We start from the raw sequence: 22,561 nt of genomic DNA on the forward strand, positions 1-22,561 counted from the left end.
TGATCTTAAGATAAAGGAAAGACCAAGAGATACTAACTTGGGCAGATGTCAGGAAACAAGTATTTCAATTAACCATGGGAAAGCAAAGGACAGCCTTGCAAAAGTATAAGAATGAAGATGCTCCTTAGGAAATGCTTTCTGTTCTAGGTTTTATAGGCTTTGCAATAAGGCAGATAAGCATTCATTTAGGATGCAAGAAAACTTTTAGCAAGCCTAAGAATAGGTGACACCATCTGAGAACATAGTCTTCCCAGAACCAAAAGCTACTATTTCCCCAAGTTAAAATTCCACCTCTTTTAATCCTCACCATCCCACCCCCATGTCCTATTCCAGGAGCACTGAACCAATAATATCATGTTCTTTCTTTCATCCAAAAACTTACTTGTGCCCTTGATCATAAACCAAGCAATGACAATGTCTCTTATTGCACAATGAACATTATGTGGGCTGGCAATATATAGGACCTATAGTGAAGCCACTTACATTGTTATAGTTCTTTGACCTTTAGAAATTTAAATCAACTCCTGCAGACCCTGACAAATAGAACCTTTATGAGCTAGTGATTAAAAGAATGCTCTCTGATTGGCTACGTTGCAATTGGCTACTTAGTTAGATTGTCCCATACTTTCCAAACCTTCCTACTGTACCTATCGTTTTGACCTCCTTCATCCTTCGCTAGTGGGAGAAAAATATCGCTGTGCATCAGATACCCTTGGCCTTGAAGTAGATACCATGCTTCCAATTTATCCAGCGATTAGTATTATAGAAGATGGACTGGATATTTTTTAATGTATTCATGTGGATATTATATTTCAATATATCAAAGCAAGAATAAGAAAAGGAGAAAGAGTAAGATAACCCTCTTCCCTCCCCACTCTTAGCCCCATGGAATGAAGGATCATAGACTATTGTTCTCACTGCAATGGGTTCTCTTTGTTATTGTTTTACTATATTACTCAAATGGAATTGATTTCAGCTTATCCTGTTTCTGGAGACTATCTCAGCCAGACACAGAATTCCTACCTTTGAGATGGACACCAACAGGGATCCTTGGTGCTATAAAATGTGTAGGTAGAATGTTTTAAAATTCACCAGTCCACCAAGAAACTGCATTTCCTTTGATGCTATTCAAGTTTCCACATTTTCTTCATTTGTCAGGGACAAATATATACATATTTATTTGGAGTGCATGGGATAGAAATTGAACCCAGGTCTCCTGCATGTGAAAATGTATTTTTATAACCAGAGGTATCTCTAATAACATGACATCTCTAATAAACCAGTAATGAAAGCCTTATTGCAATAGTATTTTTGTTATTTTATCAAAAAGCATGGGTGAGTCAGGAGTAGAATGCTCCCCTGTCATGTGGGATACCTGGCTTTGATTCCCCACCCATGCACCAAAAAAAATTTTTTTTAATCCTAAGTTCCATGAGCCTCAACAAAGCTCTGTAAGACATTCTTTTTTTTAATATCTTCCAAGTTTAACAAGAGGAGAAATAGTAAGAATCGGTAACTGAGATTGATTAAACTGTAGACACACAACGAGGGGCTGGCTACAATTGAAATCTATTGCTTTGACCCCATGGCTCCTTTTCTAGCTCAATGAATTACACCCATATTGCCATCAATTCACTAAGCCATAGGAATATACTTTCTTTCCTTCACTCATTTATCTATCTTATCTAAATATTTTGAGGCAGTTTATAGCCTCTTCTTTAAAATTATTCTGTCCCTGCTAAGTCCTTCTAGACGGTTGGCAATATGTTGAGGTAGAAGATGACATAGGACATTAAACAAGAAGAAACATATGGCTGTGGGGGGCAGAAATCAAGGGAACTATTTTAGAAATGGACAAATCATGAGTTGGGACTGCATCCACGTTTTCTTTCGTTCAGCACTTCCTAGAAAATATACCTCAAACCTGGCAGTATCACACTCATACTATCCACCTGCCATGGTCAAATTAAAGTTAAGCATGTTTCCGTATTGCTGATATGTACTGTGATTCTGAAAGATGGATATAGTTTGCAACATTTCCCCGATTTTTTATTCAGGACACTTTTCCCCCAAACCACTATTCCAAGGAGCTCACTTTGTAGAAGAAGCCTTAATAATGAGGTACAGCTTGGTTTCTCAGTTTTCAATGATGATTAAAACCTGGTACCATTTCTTTAGAAGTCATAGTCAAAAGGACAATGGATAAATTACATTATGATAATATTATGTGGTATTTTAACATGGCATCAATGCATTAATGTTGTATCAACAGAGGCTAAAACCAAGAAATTCTGCCTGGAAAAGTCATGGAAGCATTAATATTGAACAAGAATTTTTCCCATGGAATCATACAAATTGAGGATCAGCTCAACAGAGGGTGTTTGAGCCTCAAAACAGATACAATATTCTAAAATTTTAATACAAGCTGCCCAAAATGAGACATCAGAACTTTGCAGAAAAAAAGATAGGTATTACTTTAAGTAATTTCTGCCTCTTTCATTAGTTCAGCACTGAGCATCTACTTGCACAGTCATCTGACTGCTGAGAAAAATTCCCTTCATCTAGTAATCCTATACTAAGATTTTGGCTCAAAGGGTCTCCCAATTTGCCATCTTTTCCATTGATCAGTGGGAACAATGCAATCACTAATCTCAGAAACTCTAGTTGACTGAATTCTAGCGAGATGTCAAGAGCAATTTTTAAATATTATACTGTACATTGAAAAATATACACCTCTGATGAAACCCAGACTGTTTTGCAGAGACAAATTCTTTAGGGAAAAAAAAAAACCAAAAAAATAGTACACAACTAATGACTGAATCAAGTCTTCTGTGTCTGCGCAGTACAAAGCACACATTCAGCCCCTAATTGAATAAATATGCAAGTATTCAGATTTCTGTAGATATTGCCATTTTGCAGATGCAGTAATAAATTAAAAGCTTTACATCGCATTCCAACCGCATATAAAGGGCTGATTCAGACCATTGGCCTCACCCTAGAATCCAGCACGGCTTTTCTGTGTGTTTCTGACTACAAAGAAAAACTTTTTATTCAAGTAGCTTAGTTATAGACTAAGCAATCATACTCAATTTCTTCTCTTCAATGGCTAGAGGAATTTCAAATGGGCCCCGAAACCATGGGGTTGTTGCATTTAATTTGTCCAATGTACAGAGGGAACAGAGCTGACAGACTCTCTATTTAAATAGATTCAGCAGACACACATAAAAACATTTTAATCAGCAGGAAAGGTTTTCTTGTGACTCATTACAGTGACATGATGTAAGATTCAGTCAATGGCTGCTGCTCCCTCCTTTCCTTTAAAAAGGAGATTTGGGGGCGGGCAACCATGGGTCAGTGGCAGAGTTCTCACCTGCCATGCCAGACACCTGGGTTCGCTTCCCGGAGCCTGCCCATAAAAAAAAAAAAAAAATGGAGACCAGTGGGAAAAAAAAAAAAGATTTTGGCCAAGTAGTTGTTTCTTTCACAAGTCTCCAAATCTATAACTAACTCAAGAGGCTATGGCTCAAGCTGACATAAACCAGGGCTCTCATCATAGTCTTTAAGAGTAGCAGAGAAAAATCTTCAGAGAAAAACCAAAGGCACTATGTCAATTACAGCCTGCACTGACTCAACAAATGGCTTAACAACAACATGTTCACCATGGAGCAGAACATCTCGAAAACCTACCATGGCAGAATGGAAACATGCAACCGGTCTGGCCAACAGTTATTCTGGTGTACCTGGAATGGGCTCATTTATGATCATAAACATCCTTAGCCTTCATAAACATGAAGCCTGGATAATGAGCTCATGAGCTGCTTTAGAAATGAAACAAAGATGCTCAAACTTTTGAGAGGCAGTTACTTTTGCACAGGATGTCTCCTTGTCAAAGCTTTGTTTCACACCCAACCAATGTCTGTAATCAAAATCACTCCTTTTTCTTCCACAGATGTGTTTCTGGAAAGTGTAAAAGGAGGGAGGAACTCATAGGAAAATGGGTTGGTAGCAGGCCAACCTACCTACTTGACTGGTTCTCAGCAATGTAAAAGGTAAGCAGAGAGCACAGGGTTTGTAATCTATGGGTACAACAGACAAAACAAATGGCCTAGCAGGAAGGCTAGCCCTCAAGTCACTTCTGGATTTGTACAGAAAAATAGTTATCCTAAAACAAAAACTTATCTAAAGTGAACCTTATCTACTGTAACATATATCCCAGGGCAAGAGAAGGCCAAGTAATTACTAAGCCAGAGTGAAAAAAGATTTTCTCCCTATATTAAGCAAAAAACAATCACCCAGAACGACCATTCTTAATGACTCTATCCCATCCACATAACAAGTTGATTCCTGGTAAGCCTTTACACTTTCAATGGTCCAAGAGCCATGATCTTGCCTTGCAGCTAAAGAATTTGAGATAATTGTTAACATTGCAATCCAAAAAATTGACAAGCAAAATCAAAAACAGTCTTGAGTTTTGTGTACACATATTAACACTTAAATGCTTCTTCCTAATAAGTTTCAGGATTAACAAATGTTTGTCAAAAGAAACTGTGCCGAGCAATTGAAATCGAATTTGAAATGGAACCACGATAGTCTAATACATATATGCATGAAATGGAGAAGCTGACTAACAAGCGTAGCTGACACAAAATATGCAATTTACATACATTACACACTAATAATCTTGATTTTAATATTATTCTTTAAAAGCAACTGGATGGGTGGTTGAGTTAAAGCTTTCCTCTGGTAAAATGTGAATAAGAACAAATGTTGATACTGTGTCTTAAGCCGTTAACCACAGTCTCACTCATATAAAGATCTATCTATTCTTTCTGGGTCTATTTCAGAGACAAGTCTTTGATGATTCAACCAGACCAAACAGAAGAATGAATGTTCGATAACCTTGATGAGATCTACAGACCTTCTCTTTGCTCCTGAAATGCTAACTGAGTGGTGAGCAAACATAAGGGATCTCTTCAAGCGTTTTAAAGCCTGGCACACAAATCTTTATGAGAATCTTTTTTTCTTTCCTCAGTAGATTATCCATGAAATAGGACAGGTGTACTGGTTATTCAATTACATCTTACCCAAGACCTGGACAAAATATGAAATGAGGCCTCTGAGTATAGCTCTTACCATGGGGGATTTATTAATAACAGTTAAACATTCTCTAAAACCGAACTTTTTTTTGTAATGTAAGCCTATTTTCTTACTTTGTCATTGGTTTCACTCATAAACCAGAAACCAAAATCTGCCCATCTGCTCTAAACATAAAATGTGTTCATAATAACCCAGATTTATACCAAATGTATTTTGAAGTATTGCTGAATTGAAAGGGTACTCAAAATTTATGACCTCTGAGGTTGCAAACAGGACTTCCTCTTTTCAAGGAGGCAAATGCTTAAAATGAACATAGGAAAGGCTCAGAAAGCATCTTGGATATCAAATGGCTCCATAGGAAAAAAAAAATGTCAATGATATAAGAGTAAATGAATCAAAACCATATGGATCAAATTTTCCCTAAAATACACAGTTTGAAAAATTAAGGAGGAAAAGTGCTTGGCAAAATGTGTTTTAGGTTTTACCAAACCCAAAACATTTGAAGAATCATTTGCAATGGTTGATGAACCCTAAATGCAGCCAAGTTGGCCCACTTTTGTATACTACATAACAATATAAAAGCTTCCTAGAAACCATGTAACCCTCTGATACTATATTTCACTCAAAAAAAAATCATTAGAAGCTGTCACCAAAGGTCTATAGAGTCTGTAAAAGTAAGATGGGAGGTGGGGCATGAAATGATAAAAGTTTGTGAATTTGGTTGGCTTTCTTTTGGGTTGGCTATGTGTGTTTTGGGGGTAGAGCAGTAAGGTTAGGATTTCTTGCAAAGGCAAGCTAATTAGAAGAACATGGGCCAACTGATCATTGGTCTCACGGCTTGAGCATATGGTCATGTTTCCTTGCCACTCTGTAGTCCAAGCCAGCGTTCCTTCTCCCCTTCCACGTGGGCAGGAAGGTGCTAGTACTGTACATGCTGGATATGGAGGGGAAAGAAATGGTCCATATTTCCCTGTGTTCCGTATTAACCCTCACAGTAAGAGAGCACAACCTTTTGAAGAAAGGATGCAACTGCAGGGAAAAGCTAGTGCTAGAGTGAGTGAAATAGTTTTCTTCTCAAAAGGTATTGTATCACCCATGACAAGCTCTACGCTGTAAAAGGGTTATGTAGTTTAAATCGTCGTAGCTATGCTGAGATGGTAGGAAATTTTGAGGTCATTAGCCTGCCCCCCCGATGACCTCACACATCACTGGAAATCTCGCTTCAAGTTCCCTGGCAGATCCAACCTTTGAAGGAACATGAAGCCAAGCCTTCCGTTTTGTGGAGCCATTTAAACTTGCCTGCAGAAAAATCAGGTCAAATATCAGTGTCAGAGTCCACGGAAAATCTCATACAGCCTTACGCTTCTTCTGGTGGAAACCAGTAAGTGAAATGTGTCATTTATGTTCATATAAGTATTAGTAATGACTGGAAGAGAGAGAGAGATTGACTTGGCTCTGCCACTTTCTGTCACTTAGATGACTGTTGTATTGACCTCAGCTTTCCAAGAGTAAAATAGGGACAATTCCCCAGATAGAGCAGCTGATTCTCTCCAAACCAGATAAACTTGCCAATAATTAGGTAGTGTGCAGTTTCTTTCGGCAACCAGAAGGAGGATATGACCAAAGTTTCCAAAAGTTTTAGTCAATAATGTTCAGCTGTAAAAGCTCACAAATACATGCCACCCCACTGCTACACTGATCTGAACAGTTGGACAGGTGTGGCTTTCCTGGGTCATGCTTCACACCCGTCCTTCCCAAAGCTGAGACTTGCCCTGAGAGAAGGACTGAGGACATCTAAGAAGCATCATTTGACTAATCACCCTGATTCTGAGCTTTAAAAGAAACTTTATTTGAAGGAGTAGATGTGTTAGAGCTCCCAAACAAAACAAGCAAAAAACAACTACTGTTTATTCACGTTACTCACATGCCTGTCCTGATGGCATCTATTCCTTGACAAGAAACAATAAAACCCATTCCACCAAAGTTCGCATACATTCCAGCTCATGATTTCCAAGTTTGAACAGTAACCAAAACATCAAGTGCAATGACATTAGGAGAAGTCTAATAAAATACCCAAAATATTTTAACATGTTAACTAGCGTCTACCGAAGAGATCTACAACAAATTGACCATAATGATTCAACAACTTTGGATTCAATTCAGTTTGAAATTAATAGGTGGAGAAGACCCACTATAAAACGTAAAGGTAGAGAAAAATTACGATACAAAGATCTGTACACATTACCATCTCAATTATGCTTCCAAAAAAATAGCGCAAGACTCCAAATACAGTTAAAAGGCAGTATGAGAAAATATTAACAGTGGTTGCCCCAAAGGAATTGTTTTTTTCTACACTGAAGATCCATTTTTCCATTTTTCTACAATAAGCATGTAGTACTTTTACTATTGGGAAAGTTTCAAAAGTAATGAAAATTAGGTTTAGCAGATAAAATCTCAATTAACTTGAACCCAAAAGCTTAAAAATCTACTCTTTACTAAATGATTTTAAAATATGAGTAAAACCCCTACCCCTGTTTTGTTATGAAACCGCTTTCCTCTTCACCCAACCATGTGCTAGAATGAACAGGATCCTAGCCTAGGAGCCAAGAATCATAAATTCCAGTCCCAATTCTTTCTCTAGTTAGGTCTGTGGCCTTCAGGAAGTCACCATCTCTCTGGGTCTCTGTTGATTTGTGTGCAGGTTAGGTGACAGAGAGGATAAGGAATAGGAAAGTAGGAAAGGGAGAAGAAAAATCATAGTCATAAAATTAGTTCCATTTTTAGTGTTATATGATCCAGTATAGTAAGAAGCATTTCTGTATAATAAGCAGTGATCAAAAGTTCATACCCTTTCTTTACCCTCTTCTTTAGTTACCAAGAGACTCGAGCTCCTAGACATGAGCTAATAACTTCAAAATTTTCTTTATAATATTTTGAATAAAGCCAGCCAACCAAAAGTAGGCCACTCTTGCTTAAACAGAGGCATCTCTATGAAATGGCAGAAATCTGAATTCTAATCCCAATTCTCCCCTTCCGCTGTCGTGGAGGTATGGTCAGCAAGACACTGATTACTCTAATTGCCTTTGGTTCTCCAACTGCACTTCAGGAAATAAGGAGAAACTTAAAAGCTAAGACAATGCGGATTCCTCCTGGAAGGCAGAAATGCACGATGGTACAAAAGCAGGACATCCTGGACATTTGCAATGTAATAAATAAAGAATTCACCCAATATGTTAGAACACAGTAAAGAAATGCAAGACAAGCTGTTTATGGATATTTTCCATTTTCTGATTTTGGACTGATTCCTGTCCTTCCACCACAGGAATCATAGCCAGGTTCCTTGAAACAAAGGATTAACAGTTTCAAGATCAAGACCTAAGAGTTCCACAGATAGAAAACTCACATGCTACCATATAATAGACTTATTGTACTAGACAAGCTAACACACTTACATAATACATTATACTAGCAGTTTCAGTAATAGACTACAGATTAGAATTGTTATTTTTATATGATTAAATAGAATAAGGCACTAAGGAATGCCTAAGGAATTCTGGATCCCACCTTGCAGAAGCAGTTAGGGTCTAAGTTTACTTCCATTAAAGCTCTCAACCAAATCGTGTCCATAAAAAGATTTTCTATGGGCCAAATTACTTATGTTTAAAATTGCAAACAAAACTACTTCTGATGTTACTTCAATTCGGCTGAAGAAACTTAGATGCTATAAATCTGGACGTTTTTAAGATGCATCTATTAATATAAGTCCATGATTGTCATGCATTTACAAATGCCAGTACTTCGAAATTAAATTTATTTAAGTCCTCTAGGAAACACTTTCATTGTTGTCATGTTGTTAGATTTCAGTTGAGGTTTAAAGCCACCTCTTATTTTTATCCCAGGATGGGCTATGGGAATCTATGAAACTTAATTACATTCACTGTTTAAAAAATAAGGCGGGGGGTGGGGGGGGTGGGTTATGAACTTTTGCCTTTAGGCAGAAATGTTTATTTCATTGCCTTTGCTATTCATTCTTTTCAACTCCCACAGCTTTGAACTTCTCAGCTGCTCAGAGTTATCACCGTTGTGCAGAGCCCAGGAACTCCAGTCCCAAGAAGCAAACCACAAGTCGAAGAAAACGAAGAAGGCAAAGATATATGAGTCGTTACTTTGGCCACCCTTTGTGCCATTAAAATCTCATTTTCTGCCTATTAGAATGCCCTCTTGGTGCTTAGGCGGTGGTGATAGTCACTGATGAGTGTGTAATTGAGTATAATTGTCTTTTCACTTTTCATTTGCGTCATTCTGAGCTTCTCTCTGTTTTCCTCACCACCAAGAGGAAAGAGGGGCTGAGAAAAGAAAGAGCTGTTAAAACTCTCACTCTTAGCCCTGAAGAGATTCTTGATCGCAATTATAGATTGCAACCCCTTTGTGACATTTCTCCAAATTTAGTGGGCAGCTATCCTCGCCACCTGGGCCGAGTGCCTCGACTAAAATCAAGCGATCAGTATTTAAACGACTGCTAATAACGTCAACCTCAGACAGATGCTACATGTAGGGAATTTAACCAACCCTCTGACATGCAATTATCAAGGCAATTTATTAATACGATCTTCCAAGAAAAGCTCATAGTCCAATGCAAATTAGAAAAACAATTACAACATTCAAATATTTATATATTCCCACAGAGCTGCAATTCTCCTAATATGTGCATTTATAACTTATTTACTCCCCAATTCTGTAGTGATCAGCTGGGTTTCTCTTCACACGACTTGTTTCCTCTCTCTCAGATGGTTTTGTCAAAGCCTTGGTGTTTTCTTCCAAGGCGCTTTTGCTCACAAGCCTGTCAGCTGACCAAACACCATAAAAAAAAAAAAAAAAAAACCCAATGTTTGTGAGCTTCCTCAATCAGAGCCCAGAACCTGGGGTGGAAAAGATGACACATGACAAATGCCTTGGCAACTAAGCATAAACACAAAGTCTCCATGATTACATTTAAAAATCACTTGAATTTTAAGTCGAAGCTACAACCTTTGATGCAACCAGTAGGAAGGGTGGAGAGAAAGGAAACTAGAAAACTGAAATCATGTGGCTTGTATAAAGAATACATTATGGTTTAAATTTGGCAATTCATTATATGCCTGCCTCGGGGAATCGACTATTTGGTTCTGGTATACAGCAAATCGTCTGTCTGGAAACACGGGACTGACCTGAGGTGAAAGGCCATTGCCAATGGCGGGGTTGATGGGGTTGGAGGGTCCAGACGGAGGCACAAAGCTGTCTGTATAGCTTGAAAACCCATGCCTGGTGCTGGGGAGGCAGTAGGCAGAGCTGCTGTCCGGGTTGGAAGGAAGAGTGCTTTGGTGTACAGTGCTCGGAGGAAGCGGCTGAGGTCTGTGGACGGTGCTGCTGGGATCCGACACGGCTGAAATGAAGAAGATTGTCAGCCACAAAGTGCCTTTGCAGGCCAGCGGCAAATGTGCAGTACCAAAGTGCACAAATCGCCAAACTGCCAGTAGTCTCCAGGAGGTATCGGTCAGAGCAAACGTTAAGCTCAAACTGCATTTCCTAACATGCAGGTCTATTATCACTCGGAACAAATAGAGCCATATCTCTGCACATATTTGTAAGCGCATCTTATTTACATACTCTCAAAGCACAACTCACCCAGAATTTGAATGCAGAAATAGCATTGACAGTGCTAATATGCCTATTTGGGTAGTGAATGTTATTAACCTGTGTGAGAATTGACCGATAGAAGAATTAACCAGTGTTAGAATCGCAAGTCTTGGGTTTCTTATCAGTATATTTTTAAGCACCTAAATATTTGTGTAATCATATCATTTCAAATGCCTGAATGCTATCTTTCATAATCTGAAATAATTTAATCTTATGATTTAACATTGTCCCGTTCGCCTCCATGTGCTAACAGACGCTTACCTTCCTTATTCCTACCAAAGTTAGCAACCGTCATAGAACTTCAACTAATTGCAAAGCAGAGTATCTATGCATATGCAGAGTTAAAATTTTAACAGAAGAAAAGCAAATTGCATCTTTGTTCGGGAAGGTTGTTTTGTTTTGTTCATTTTGCTTTTTCGGTTTTAAAATACTACAGTAGAATTAAATTACAGCACAATTTATCTAGAGAGGTTCGGATGTGTCATGGGAGAAACTGTTTCTGCAATGGGACAGGCACATCCAGGATGGCCTCATGTTAATATAATTAACACACGAACAGCACCGTCGCTGGCATCCCAGAAGGATTTCACCGTATAAAACCACCACCAGGAAAAGCGATTGGAAGGCATATCTTAATCTTCTCAACTCCCTTCCTCTATACCTTGCGGGATAGATGTGGGCTGGTAAGAGGTCTCCGACAGCTGGTATGTTGGCAGCGTTGGCATGGCAGTGGGAGGGAATCCCCCGGGAATGAGATGGTTGAAAGCCATCAGTTGATTGGCCCCAGCTTGTTTCCTCCATCTTGCACGGCGGTTGCTAAACCAGACCTATGGATTTAATTTAAAATTTGAGGATTTCACTGATGAAATAATAGTACATTCTTAATGAATTTTCCATGCTAAAACAGATTAAAGGCCCCATACTGATGGGGTAAATAGAGGCAGGAGCCCTCTATCTTCTGTGTTGTTTGGGGTCATTGTCAGGGGTGGAAGGAGAATTAAACTTCAGGGGTCAAAGAGGGGCTTCAAAGACCCTCTAGAGTCCTGCAGCAGTCCCGCATGAATGGTGTGGTGACACAGTCAGATTGCTGAGCAGGGTAGAAACTACAGGACTCCCATCAATTCCCCCCACCCCACCCCCACCTTGCAGTCAAGCATTCCAGGAAGGATTCAGGACTTCCTTGACCTCACAAGGCATATGCCCTAAATTTGGCCTTACCTATTACACAAGCTTTTCATTTTATACTCTCCACCAGTCTGACTCTGTATTTCTATGGCCATCATGGGCATAGCTCCTGGATAGTCGTTGAAATTGCGCGGGAGGATAAATGGAGCCATTCACCATCCCATTCAGAGCATGAGACATTGTACTGATCTTAATGGAAATAAATGCCTGGGAGGTAAGTATTACAATGAACGAAGTATTTTAATTAAGAAGATCTATTCAGTGCCAGCCACTGTTATCCAGGTACATTCAAGACAACCTGATGTGATATAATAAAATGCCCTCAAGGAGTTTAAAGCCCAGATATTTCGTGTGAGTAGATGGAGAGAAACGGCAACGATAGCAGCAAGAAATGTAACTGCACATCTAAAATGTTGAGAACCACGATATAATGCCTTGAATGAGCCCCAGTCTCTTCCCCAATTCTTACATATATCTGCAGAGTTTAAGTGTAGAACTTAGGTGGATTCTTCCACTACACACATAGTGTTTTTCCAAAATGAGAGAGGATTTGCACCAAAGATATTAAAGATCTTCTATTTCCTACATCAAATTGAGAAAAACCCTAGAATGAGCTGAGACTCAGCATCAAGGGATTGAGAAAACCTTCTCAACCAAAAGGGGGAAGAGTGAAATGAGACAAAGTGTCAAAGGCTGAGAGATTCCAAACAGAGTTGAGAGGTTATCCTGGAGGTTATTCTTACGCATTAAGTAGATATCACCTTGTTAGTCAAGATGTAATGGAGAGGCTGGAGGGAACTGCCTGAAAATGTAGAGCTGTGTTCCAGTAGCCATGTTTCTTGAAGATGATTGTATAATGATATAGCTTTCACAATTGTGAAAAGCTGTGTGATTGTGAAAACCTTGTGCCTGATGCTCCTTTTATCTACCTTGTCAACAGATGAGTAGAACATATGGAAAGAAATAAATAATAGGGGAACAAATGTCAAAATAAATTTAGTTTGAAATGCTAAGGAAAGTGAAGGGTAAGGGATATGGTACGTATAATCTTTATTTTTTCTGTTTTCGTTTTATTTCTTTTTCTGTTGTCTTTTTATTTCTTTTTCTGAATTGATACAAATGTCTTAAGAAATGATGAATATGCAACTAAGTGATGATATTGCGAATAACTGATTATATATGTTAATGTTTTAGTTCGTTTGTTAAATTTTTTAATTAATAAATAAATCTTTTTAAAAAGGTCATTGAAAAATTAATATGAAGAGAGCATTATTCTTGGGGTTAGAGGGATAAAGGGGAGAAAAAGATAGAATCCCTGCACTAGAGTAGCTTGCAATCTTGTTCAAGCCAACAAATAGTTTCCAAGCCCCCTCTATGTATGGCAAACTCTGGAAAGCAGAAGCGAATGAGACAACATAATCCTTGTTGTCCATACATGATTGTTGTTGTTCAGGATAATCCATAATCAAGGAGCTCACAGTACATTCAAGGAGAACAGAATAATTGCTCCCTAGAGGCAAGAGTTCCATGTTTGGAAGTGCAGAGGATCAGGGAAACTTTAGAGTGAAGACAGAGGTTCAGCTCATTTTAAAAACCTGGAGATAATTTTGAGAAGGAATCACTCCAGAAGGTGAGAGTATAAAGCAGAAAGACACTTCTTTTCTGCAGGAGATCACCATGTCTCGGAATAGATGGGATTTGATTTCTTTAAAGAACAATGTTAACAATTATACAACTTAATTGTAAATTTTTAAGTCACATAATTTAAGATAAAAGGAGTAAGGGGCTTCTCCCTTTTAGAGCAGGAGAGCTCAGCTTAACAAATTCTTTACCCAAGGCATCTGTTTAAACTTTTATTAAGCCAACCATTTGTCTGAAATAATATTTCTGTCTTCTCTAGTAATTGTTGCAAGATCTTGGTAAAGGAAGCTATTTGAACTTCCTCAAAATTTTAACATTTCATAGTCCTAAACTTTGTAACAGGAAGAGAAAGTCAGTCAATATTTTCCCACATTGAAATCTAATTGAATCAGAGTTTTACCTAATTTAATAAATTGCCACCTGGGATAATAAAACTCTGTGTAGTACTTGACTTCAGGTCTGCATCAGTCGTGTTTGCTCATTGTAAGTCAAAGCGCCTCTTACCATGAATCCTAACGACACTGGGATAAGAAAACCATTTTCAGGGAAGTGCTTGGAACAGGCTCTGTTAGCCTTGGGAGGCTGAGAAGTTAGGGCTGTGTTCCTGCCTGAGCATATTGTACTGTTCCATACACTGTACTCAAATTTTATATTTTAAACTTCGAGATTGGTGAGAAACACAATGCACAGGTGAGACGCTCCCCTTGACCTATCCAGACCAACCTGTGCACAACAATGCATCTCCAATTTTATGTACCGGGCTTGGAGAAGAATTGAATTTCCGAAAGTCCCCATGTGAAATGTATTCGTTCAGACTTAAAATCCACAACATAACCCTGCTGGCAAGACATGTCGTAAAGGACCCAAAAGCTTACACCTCCATCATTATCAGAGCATGCTGCCATCTCTCTATACCAACTTCCTTCTGCAAACTTTAGATGAATAAACCAAGTCTGATCTACCCAGGTGATGGCTATGCCTGATCTCTCCATCAATCTCAACTAACTGCTGATTGAAGGTTCATTCTAACTCTACCACAATTCACATTTTTTAACCAAAAACTTATTTGTCTGTTCCAAGAAATGATCATGATGATGAATATGCAAATATGTGATGATATTGTGAATTACTGATTATATATGTAGAATGGGGAGAAAAAAACTTATTTGCCCAAAATAAGTAATAGAAAAGAACATCATAACTTTCTACAAATACCTTCAAAAGATATAATCTACAAGACTAAGGGTGTAAGGTTTTTTGTTTTATTCATTTCTGAAATAATATAAGTATTAAAAACATTGGGTAAACCCACCAAGAGTTGGGAAAAAATCGTTACAAAGCAAATCTTTACTGAAGGATGGACCTTCAGTAGGAGGTTCAAGAATTCTCCAAAGGAAGGAATTCAGATGTTGTTTAAACTAAAGCTAAGTGAGTCCAGGGGGCTGATCCTCAGAGAACGGGTGGTCACTGACCACTGGCCTGCCTGTTTCTGGCAATTTAACAAGACTTGTTATTATCTTGCTATTGCCAGGATTCTGCACTGCCCAGAACAAGTTGCGTCTGACAAAAGAAAAAAATATACCAAAGTTGCAAATTGGACACTGATTCTCACTTTCTTTATGCTTTAAATTCATTTAAAAAAAAAAACCCATCTATCTTTAATAGAAAAAAGAAAGGCAACAGCCTTCATTTTAAATACCAGCAGTATCTGAGCATAATGACCCTGGGATGCAGTTATTACCACAGAATGAACTAAAAGATATTCCCTTGATCCACAGAATCAGTCCTAGATAATTCTCTGAATATTGTACCACTTATTCCTAACAGATGATCAACGAATAATCTACTGACTGATGTGTATAAGTCTATAACACTGAATAAGTTCAACTTCTATTGGTGATGGACATTTAGGACTCAACAGTTACAATTACTAGAAATATCTCTTTGTTTTGACCAGAGTAGTAATTGCAACAGAGACCACCTGGTAATTGATTGACATTCTAAGACAAAATATTAGTTTTTTACCAATGTCTTCACCAGCAGGACAGGAGGGACCAGTTTTGCAGAATATGCCTGTTAAGTGCAATTCTATGATCTATAATTCAATGTAATCTCATTCTCCCTATACATCACTGGCCTCCCACATCACACTTAACCTGGTAAGGAAGTGGGAGGCAGAGGCACACACTGGCCCCTTCCCTACTATCAGACACCACTAATTGCCTTGTACGTGCAATGCCACAATACATCAAAACTCATCCTCACAACAAGTTTTCATTTATTTGAAGAACTGCTGTCTAGTTCACTTTCATCTGCCCCCTGGATCTTTCCCTACTTGTATGTCTCTCTACAAAGCCCTCCCACAAATCGATATTCATGCCTTTTAGAATGTGATCTTTAGATGCATTCTTGCAGGAGTATAATGTCCAATGGCTTTTTTGAAGCAAAGTTTCTTTTGGTGGAAAAATCCCTATAACATCTTGAGAACTAGAAAGTTAAAATAGATGGCGCATCACACACAAATATAAAGAATAAGGTTTTTATAAATTTTTCTCTTCATGAGTAAAGTGACCAATTTGCTCAGGCTCTCTACAATATAAGTTAGGAAAACTTAGTTCTTTAAAAGATACAGTCTCAATTTTATTGGCATGGGAACAATGCAAGTGTTTTGTTTTGTTTTGTTTTTTAACATGGGCAGGCACCAGGAATCGAACCCAGGTCTCTGGCATGGCAGATGAGAACTCTGCCACTGAGCCACTGTGCCCTGCCCTACAAATATACTTTGAGGCCCACCTTCTCCATTGAATCCCAGCTTCCCCACGATGACCTCTGTGACCTTGCTTAATATTTGTGGGCGTCTGATTCCTCATCTGCTAAAGAGGGGAAATGAAACACCTACCACGCAAGGTGGTTGTGGCATCAGTGGAGACTTAGGTCAAATTTGCTTCCAGATTTCAAGTACTAATGCTAATTGTCCCATGATGTAAGTCTAATTTTGCCCATCAATTAATTACTGCTTCACATTTTTTGGATAGTTCTCAAAGGTAATCTAACATATTTTTCCAGATGGGTTACTTCTAATGCAATTTGAAAAATGGGGAGAGAATGTAATGGTTAATCCTTAAAAGCAAACTCACAACAAGATTACAAAATACTTGATTAAACACTAGCCTGGACACCATTTAATGGCATAACGCCTGTACCTTCCAAGTAGGTAAATTCAGGTCAAGCTGAATTTCGTTTCCCTGCCCCTTCACATTCACTTTCATCTCCTGTCACTTTCTGTACTGCACTCTTCCAAGCTTTCTCTCATTGCTACCATCCAGCTTTGGCCACCACGTGGAGGGCAGGATGAGGAGATGATGGGTAAGGTTGAGAAGAAAACCTGCCACGCTCCCCGAACGTCAGAATATCATGGATGCACACAAAAGCATACCCCCCTGTCTCCATAGAAACCCCAAACACAAACTCCCACAAAGAGCTCAGGATGACAATAATGTCGTCTCACTATGGAGATCAGGGCCAAACATTCCCTATTATCTTAACTTCTGAACCTCACAGATCCATTGGATGGCTTCAAATCACCACTGACCTTCCATGAGAATTCCAAACTACTGATGCTATAAGGGAACCAGGAGATAATGCAGCCTAATAGCATTTAATTCAGGGGAGAGGAAGATGTGGGCTCATTAGAGAATTTGATGAAACACATAAATACAAACACACAGGACCAAAATGTTAGGAACAAATCTCAAGTCGTCCAGATCTCCTGAAGTCTGCCCTTTGGTTGTCCTGGTGGTACACAGTCCCAGGCTAAAATCATCTGACCTAACCTAACCCCCATACTTTAAAAATTTTTAAAGAGGGGTCCCCAGAATGACAGCAGATTAAGTAACTTGCCCAACAAAACACTTTTGGCAAGTTGGGCCAAACCTACATCTTCTGGCTCCTATTTAAACACCATTTCCACCAGCAGCTTCCTTTCCTGTCTTGAATTATCTTGACTCTAAAAGAGAATGATATTTGTTTACTCCATGGAATTCTTAGATGGAATATTTTACACATCATAAATATATACAAGTCATTCTTCTCCACAAAATTTGAATCCTTGTAATTATCTGCATAATAACAGCTACCCAGGTAGTGAATTGAGCAAATAGTCTCAGGAGGACAACAATTCCTGAATTGTTTTCTCAGACCTGGCTATGATAAATATAACACAGCTACTGTCTAAACGAATTTTTATGAAATACTGAAAGGGGCCTAAGTTGTTGTAGCTTTAGTCTCATCTCTATCCAGAGGAGTTTAGAGATATTTTTCCTCAAGGAAAAAAAATGGAGTGTAGACGTGGTGGTTTGGGGTTTTGGGGTTTGGTGTTTGGTTTTCCCAGGTGCCCCAGATTAAACTAACACACACTCTCTCGGCTATCACTCAAACTGAGTTGACTTTGCTACTGCTTTCCCAGATCCTTCTAAAAACTAAAAGATTTTGTTCTGGCATTTTAATCAGTGATTAACTGCTCCCTTCTTTTTCCTGCTGGGTTAAGTAAAAGATCCATCTGCTGGGTGTTCTAGGGAATTTGTTAGGCTGTAGATCATAGCCATGGTGCAAGACACGATGCGTCTCAAGGGAGCTAAAGAAACCATAAGGAATGTAAAGAGTCACCGGGTTAAAGCCACATTAAGACAGCTGTTTCGTTAATGAGGGCCCTGCTTCGGAGAGGAGGTCACTGTATAGAAAAATATGAACCCACTCTTTATTGGTTTGATCCCATATCCTCTGCAAGTTAATGGGCCATTAGTATTATCCTTTGACATTCATTGAACCAGATGAGAATGCCGGGTACTGTATGAGTTGCATGGTTTTGAAATTACTCTGTCTCCCCCCACCCCCTCACTTTCGGCAAAGGCAGGAATAAGGTAGAGTAATGCTAAATACTCTTTTCAGTGTCTTCATCACCCTTCTTGTTTGGTTTCTTTAAAGGAAATGTCAATTTTTTAACTCACATTGAGATCAGGACTGATACTTAATTTGTCTTAAGGACAGACTTTGTATGTGGGCTTGACCAGCCAAGAGAACTGGAACCAGTTCCACAATGAAGGTTTATACAAAAATTGAAGGAAAGATTGGCCTCATATCACATTTGAACCAAGTAATAATAGGGCTGTAATAAAAGCAAAATTTGGTGTATAATATGTATAGTAATATTATTTAGTGTTATAATATGTATACTGTAATACATAATTATATAATATGCGCATAATAGAATGTTTTATATACGTATTATCATGATGTGTGGTTAAAGTTGGTCATTTCTGTATCGTGCAGTGGAGAGGAAAACTGTATTCCTATGTAGTGGGTAGAGAAATTCAATAGCTAAACTTGAAAGCCTCTAAACTGTAAGTCTTGGCATATCTGTGTCTCTTTCCTGCAATTTCCCATCCATCCACCTCCAGTTTACACAGTTACCTCCATCCATCTCTGACTGTCTTTGACTGCCATCCCTTCCTTTCCATTCCCACTGCCACTGATCTGTTTCTTGCTCGTGTTGTGTTCCATGCCCACAGCCCCCGTTACCTAGAACATCAAGTGAGCATCCTCGCTGAAACCCAAGCCCTCCACGATATATCCTTAAGCTAGCCTTCCTACAATATCCCTTCCTGCCACTTGCTATACACAGTTCCCTAGATGTGACTTCAGCTACAGTAAAAGGTCTCATCCTATCTAATCTTGTACATACTCCAAGTATGTGTGCCTTTGCTCATGTCAATCCCCATTACTAAGGTAGTCTCTCCACCTCCCAGTCCAGTGAATAGCTATCTAGTCTTTTGAAAACCTGTCTTAAATCCGCCTTCTTCATGCTTATTCCAACAAGATCTTATCCTTCCCTCCTCTCAACTACCACAGCAATTTCTCTTTTACAGCACTGATCACATGTGTTTTGTTTAGCTTATTCCCTGTGTTGGACAATAGCTCCTTGAGAGAATTGTCTTAATTTGTCTTAGTATTCCCTCATTTGGCTAGCACCATGATGATTATCTAAAAAGTCACACTGAACAAAGTGCTCTCTCTGACTAGGTCTCTACGGCCGGAGAAAGGCTATTTCTGTAAACTTCTGTGATAGGTAATAGCAAATTTAGTTAGTTGCATATGAAAAGAGTTGATCCAATCTAGAGACCACATTCACCGACTAGTTCACTGCTGAGTCCCCAGTCTCACTTTGACTGTGAGTCAAGTATCTGGGAATAATACGATGTTTCCAGATAAAGTAAGGTAACTTCTGGGGCAGTAAGGAATTCCAGGCTACCCTAAGACATTTATAATCTTTCAAACATTGTTTTACTAACTTGAAGGGAAAGTTCATAAGTATCAATGAAAACATTATTCTGTCACTTAATAGAAACACATTACATCAAATTAGCCTTTTCCAGAGGGGTTAGAGCACTTCTAAGAGTTCAAAAATAATTCCAAATGTTCTTAAAAATAATAAAGCTTCTTGGGTGGGCAACGGTGGCTCCATGGCAAAATTCTCTCCTGCCATTCTGGAGACCCGGGTTTGATTCCTGAAGTCTGCCCACGCCCAAAATAATAATAATAATAATAATAATAATATAGCTTCTTAAAAATGCTTCTAGACTATAAAATCCCTAAAGGGATCGAGTCACCTTATGCACCATTGAATGTTGGCATAATTGAAAGTCCAGGGAGATAAACTGTGTGGGATCCAATCACCACAGTCACTTCCTAGTGACATGACCCCAGAGGGTTCTTTGACTGGTGCCCATCTCAGTTTCAGCAGATATAAATTGTGGGTAATTAAAGCGCCAACCAACCATTCTAGTGATGATGAAGTGGATTCATTCATGAAAAGCACTTAGAACAGTACTTGGCACAGAGTAAATTCTCAAAACTTGTTTGCTATTATCCACATACCTTGCACAGAGCCCATATAGGGCCTGTCACATAATAAGGATTTCTGAAATCATGAGCAGGTCATACGAATGATGCACAAGTAGTGCCAGAATATAATCACATTCTCCTAGTGGTGATAACCAAAGTCTAAAGATAGGCGCCCACTTTAAGTGCCATTCCTAATGTATTTTTTTTTCCTGGTCTAAAACATGCTTTAGGTTAGAAGTTGCTGTTTTCCCTGCTTGGATCTGCAAGAGGACGTGGATGTTGGACTGTCGGTACCTGGACGCGGGCCTCAGTGAGCTTCGCCCTCTGTGCCAGCTCCTCCCGGGTGTAAATATCGGGGTAATGTGTTCTTTCAAAAGCTCGTTCTAGCTCCTCAAGTTGTTCCGCCGTGAAGGTGGTTCGGCTCCTGCGCTGTTTCCTCTTTAGTGGTAAATCTGGTTCCGAATCGATGTCGGAGCCTTCATCGGACTGGGGTGCCGAGGCTAAAAGCACAGGAGAAAAAAAGTGATAAATTTTGAATCAAGAAACGAGTCTGACCAAGCGTAGTGACTCAACACCTGGTCTAAAGGACACTAGCTAATGTCTTCCCACAAGGCACCAAGACCTTCCGTGTGGCATTACATTATTAAGTGATACTTAATCTTGTCCCCTGCCCTGTTTCCATTCCCCAGGCAGAAATAATTACTCACTGCATCTTTGTTTCCAAGCCAATTATGAGCTCTTAGAACAGGGACAGGCCTCCTTATTCTGTCTTTATGGCAGTGGCACTTTTCATGGCTACTCCATTTGTGTCTCGTGAATGAACGAATCATGTTTAATTTGATCCCTGGTAAGTTTTCACCAACTTTTATACCAAGACATGTTCAGCAAGCATGATTTCTTTAAAAATATTCCAAAAGTGGCCTAATATTTAAAAAGGCAAGAATAATAAACTGTTGCAGGATCCCTATAAATTTATAGATGCTACTATTCCTCTAAGAAGAATCATGTTTAAATATAGTATCTCATTGCCAGATATTGGGAAATGCTTTCAGAAGAGTTTGGGTTAGGCAAATCTCAAGAACAGACTCAAGATGAAGCAGGCATAGTCTAACAAGCAATCCCTAAGCGGAAGTTCAAAGTCAGGGTCTTACTGAACAAGTGGACTGTTGCCCAGGGCCACTGCTTAACTTGAGGAGCCTGATGCAAAATGAAAATGCAGGGCTCCTTGTTCCAAAATTATTATGAATTTCAAAACGGCAAATAGTAGAGCATCAAACCAAGCATACGGCCCATCTGTGCACAGGTCCTGGATGACTGCATAGGTCATTTACCCCGGAAGCCACCCCACCAAAGTTTTTATTTACCTGTATTAATATGCACTGGGAAAGGGACCTTCAAACTTTAGTTATAGAATAACAGGAGCTGAGAAACAGGAATTTGCATTAATAACACAATATAGCATCTGCTCCCACAAGGACTGGGTCTGAACCCTTACGGAGAGAAGCTGGGAACAGAGGCACACAAGGCCTGGGACACGCACGGATAGTGCCATTTCCAGGCAGGATTTGATGAGGACAGAGGTTGGGCCAGCATTCTCCCCGTGTCTATTAGGAATACAGCGGGGCTCCCAAAGCAAAGTGTGCTGTGATGGCGATGGAGCACCGATGGCCTCTGGAAGGTTCTGTGGTTGGGGTTTGAGGACGCACCAGACTCAGGGCTCTGGGTCTCTCTCAGAGACTCCTGACATGAAGGCAGTGCAAGGAGGCACATCAGATTGCTGTTGGGGGACAGACTTAAAGCATAGAGGAAGCTTGCTCCTGAGCACATCTGAACACATTCTGAAAACTCCCAAATAGCTCGGGGATTATCTGGAGAAGGGGCTGAGATGTGCCAGCAGCAAATGGGGAAGGTGAGCTGGAAAACTGTGTTTTGCTAATGTCAATATCAAGGTCACTCGTACCTTCAGGCTGGTAGGACCTGGAGAAACTCAGGTGGCACTAGAATCAGGGTTAAAGGAGACGGAATCTTCTATATTAACAATTCTCTTTTCTCTTATGCTCCA

At 39.3% G+C, this 22,561-nt stretch overlaps 1 protein-coding gene across 1 annotated transcript in view; it reads right to left on the reverse strand.

Moving 5' to 3' along the window:
• PAX3 (paired box 3) overlaps positions 1 to 22,561 on the reverse strand; it is a 94,176-nt gene that overhangs the window by 9,846 nt on the left and 61,769 nt on the right. The window contains exons 5-7 of the mRNA XM_077152043.1: positions 20,794 to 20,999; positions 11,435 to 11,600; positions 10,305 to 10,519 (exon numbers count right to left, since the gene is read on the reverse strand). Of these exons, the coding sequence (XP_077008158.1) occupies positions 10,305 to 10,519; positions 11,435 to 11,600; positions 20,794 to 20,999 (587 nt within the window). The remainder of the gene's footprint in view (positions 1 to 10,304; positions 10,520 to 11,434; positions 11,601 to 20,793; positions 21,000 to 22,561) is intronic.

The sequence above is a fragment of the Tamandua tetradactyla genome, chromosome 3 (assembly GCF_023851605.1).
Source record: "Tamandua tetradactyla isolate mTamTet1 chromosome 3, mTamTet1.pri, whole genome shotgun sequence".
In the NCBI taxonomy this organism is placed as follows: Eukaryota; Metazoa; Chordata; class Mammalia; order Pilosa; family Myrmecophagidae; genus Tamandua; species Tamandua tetradactyla.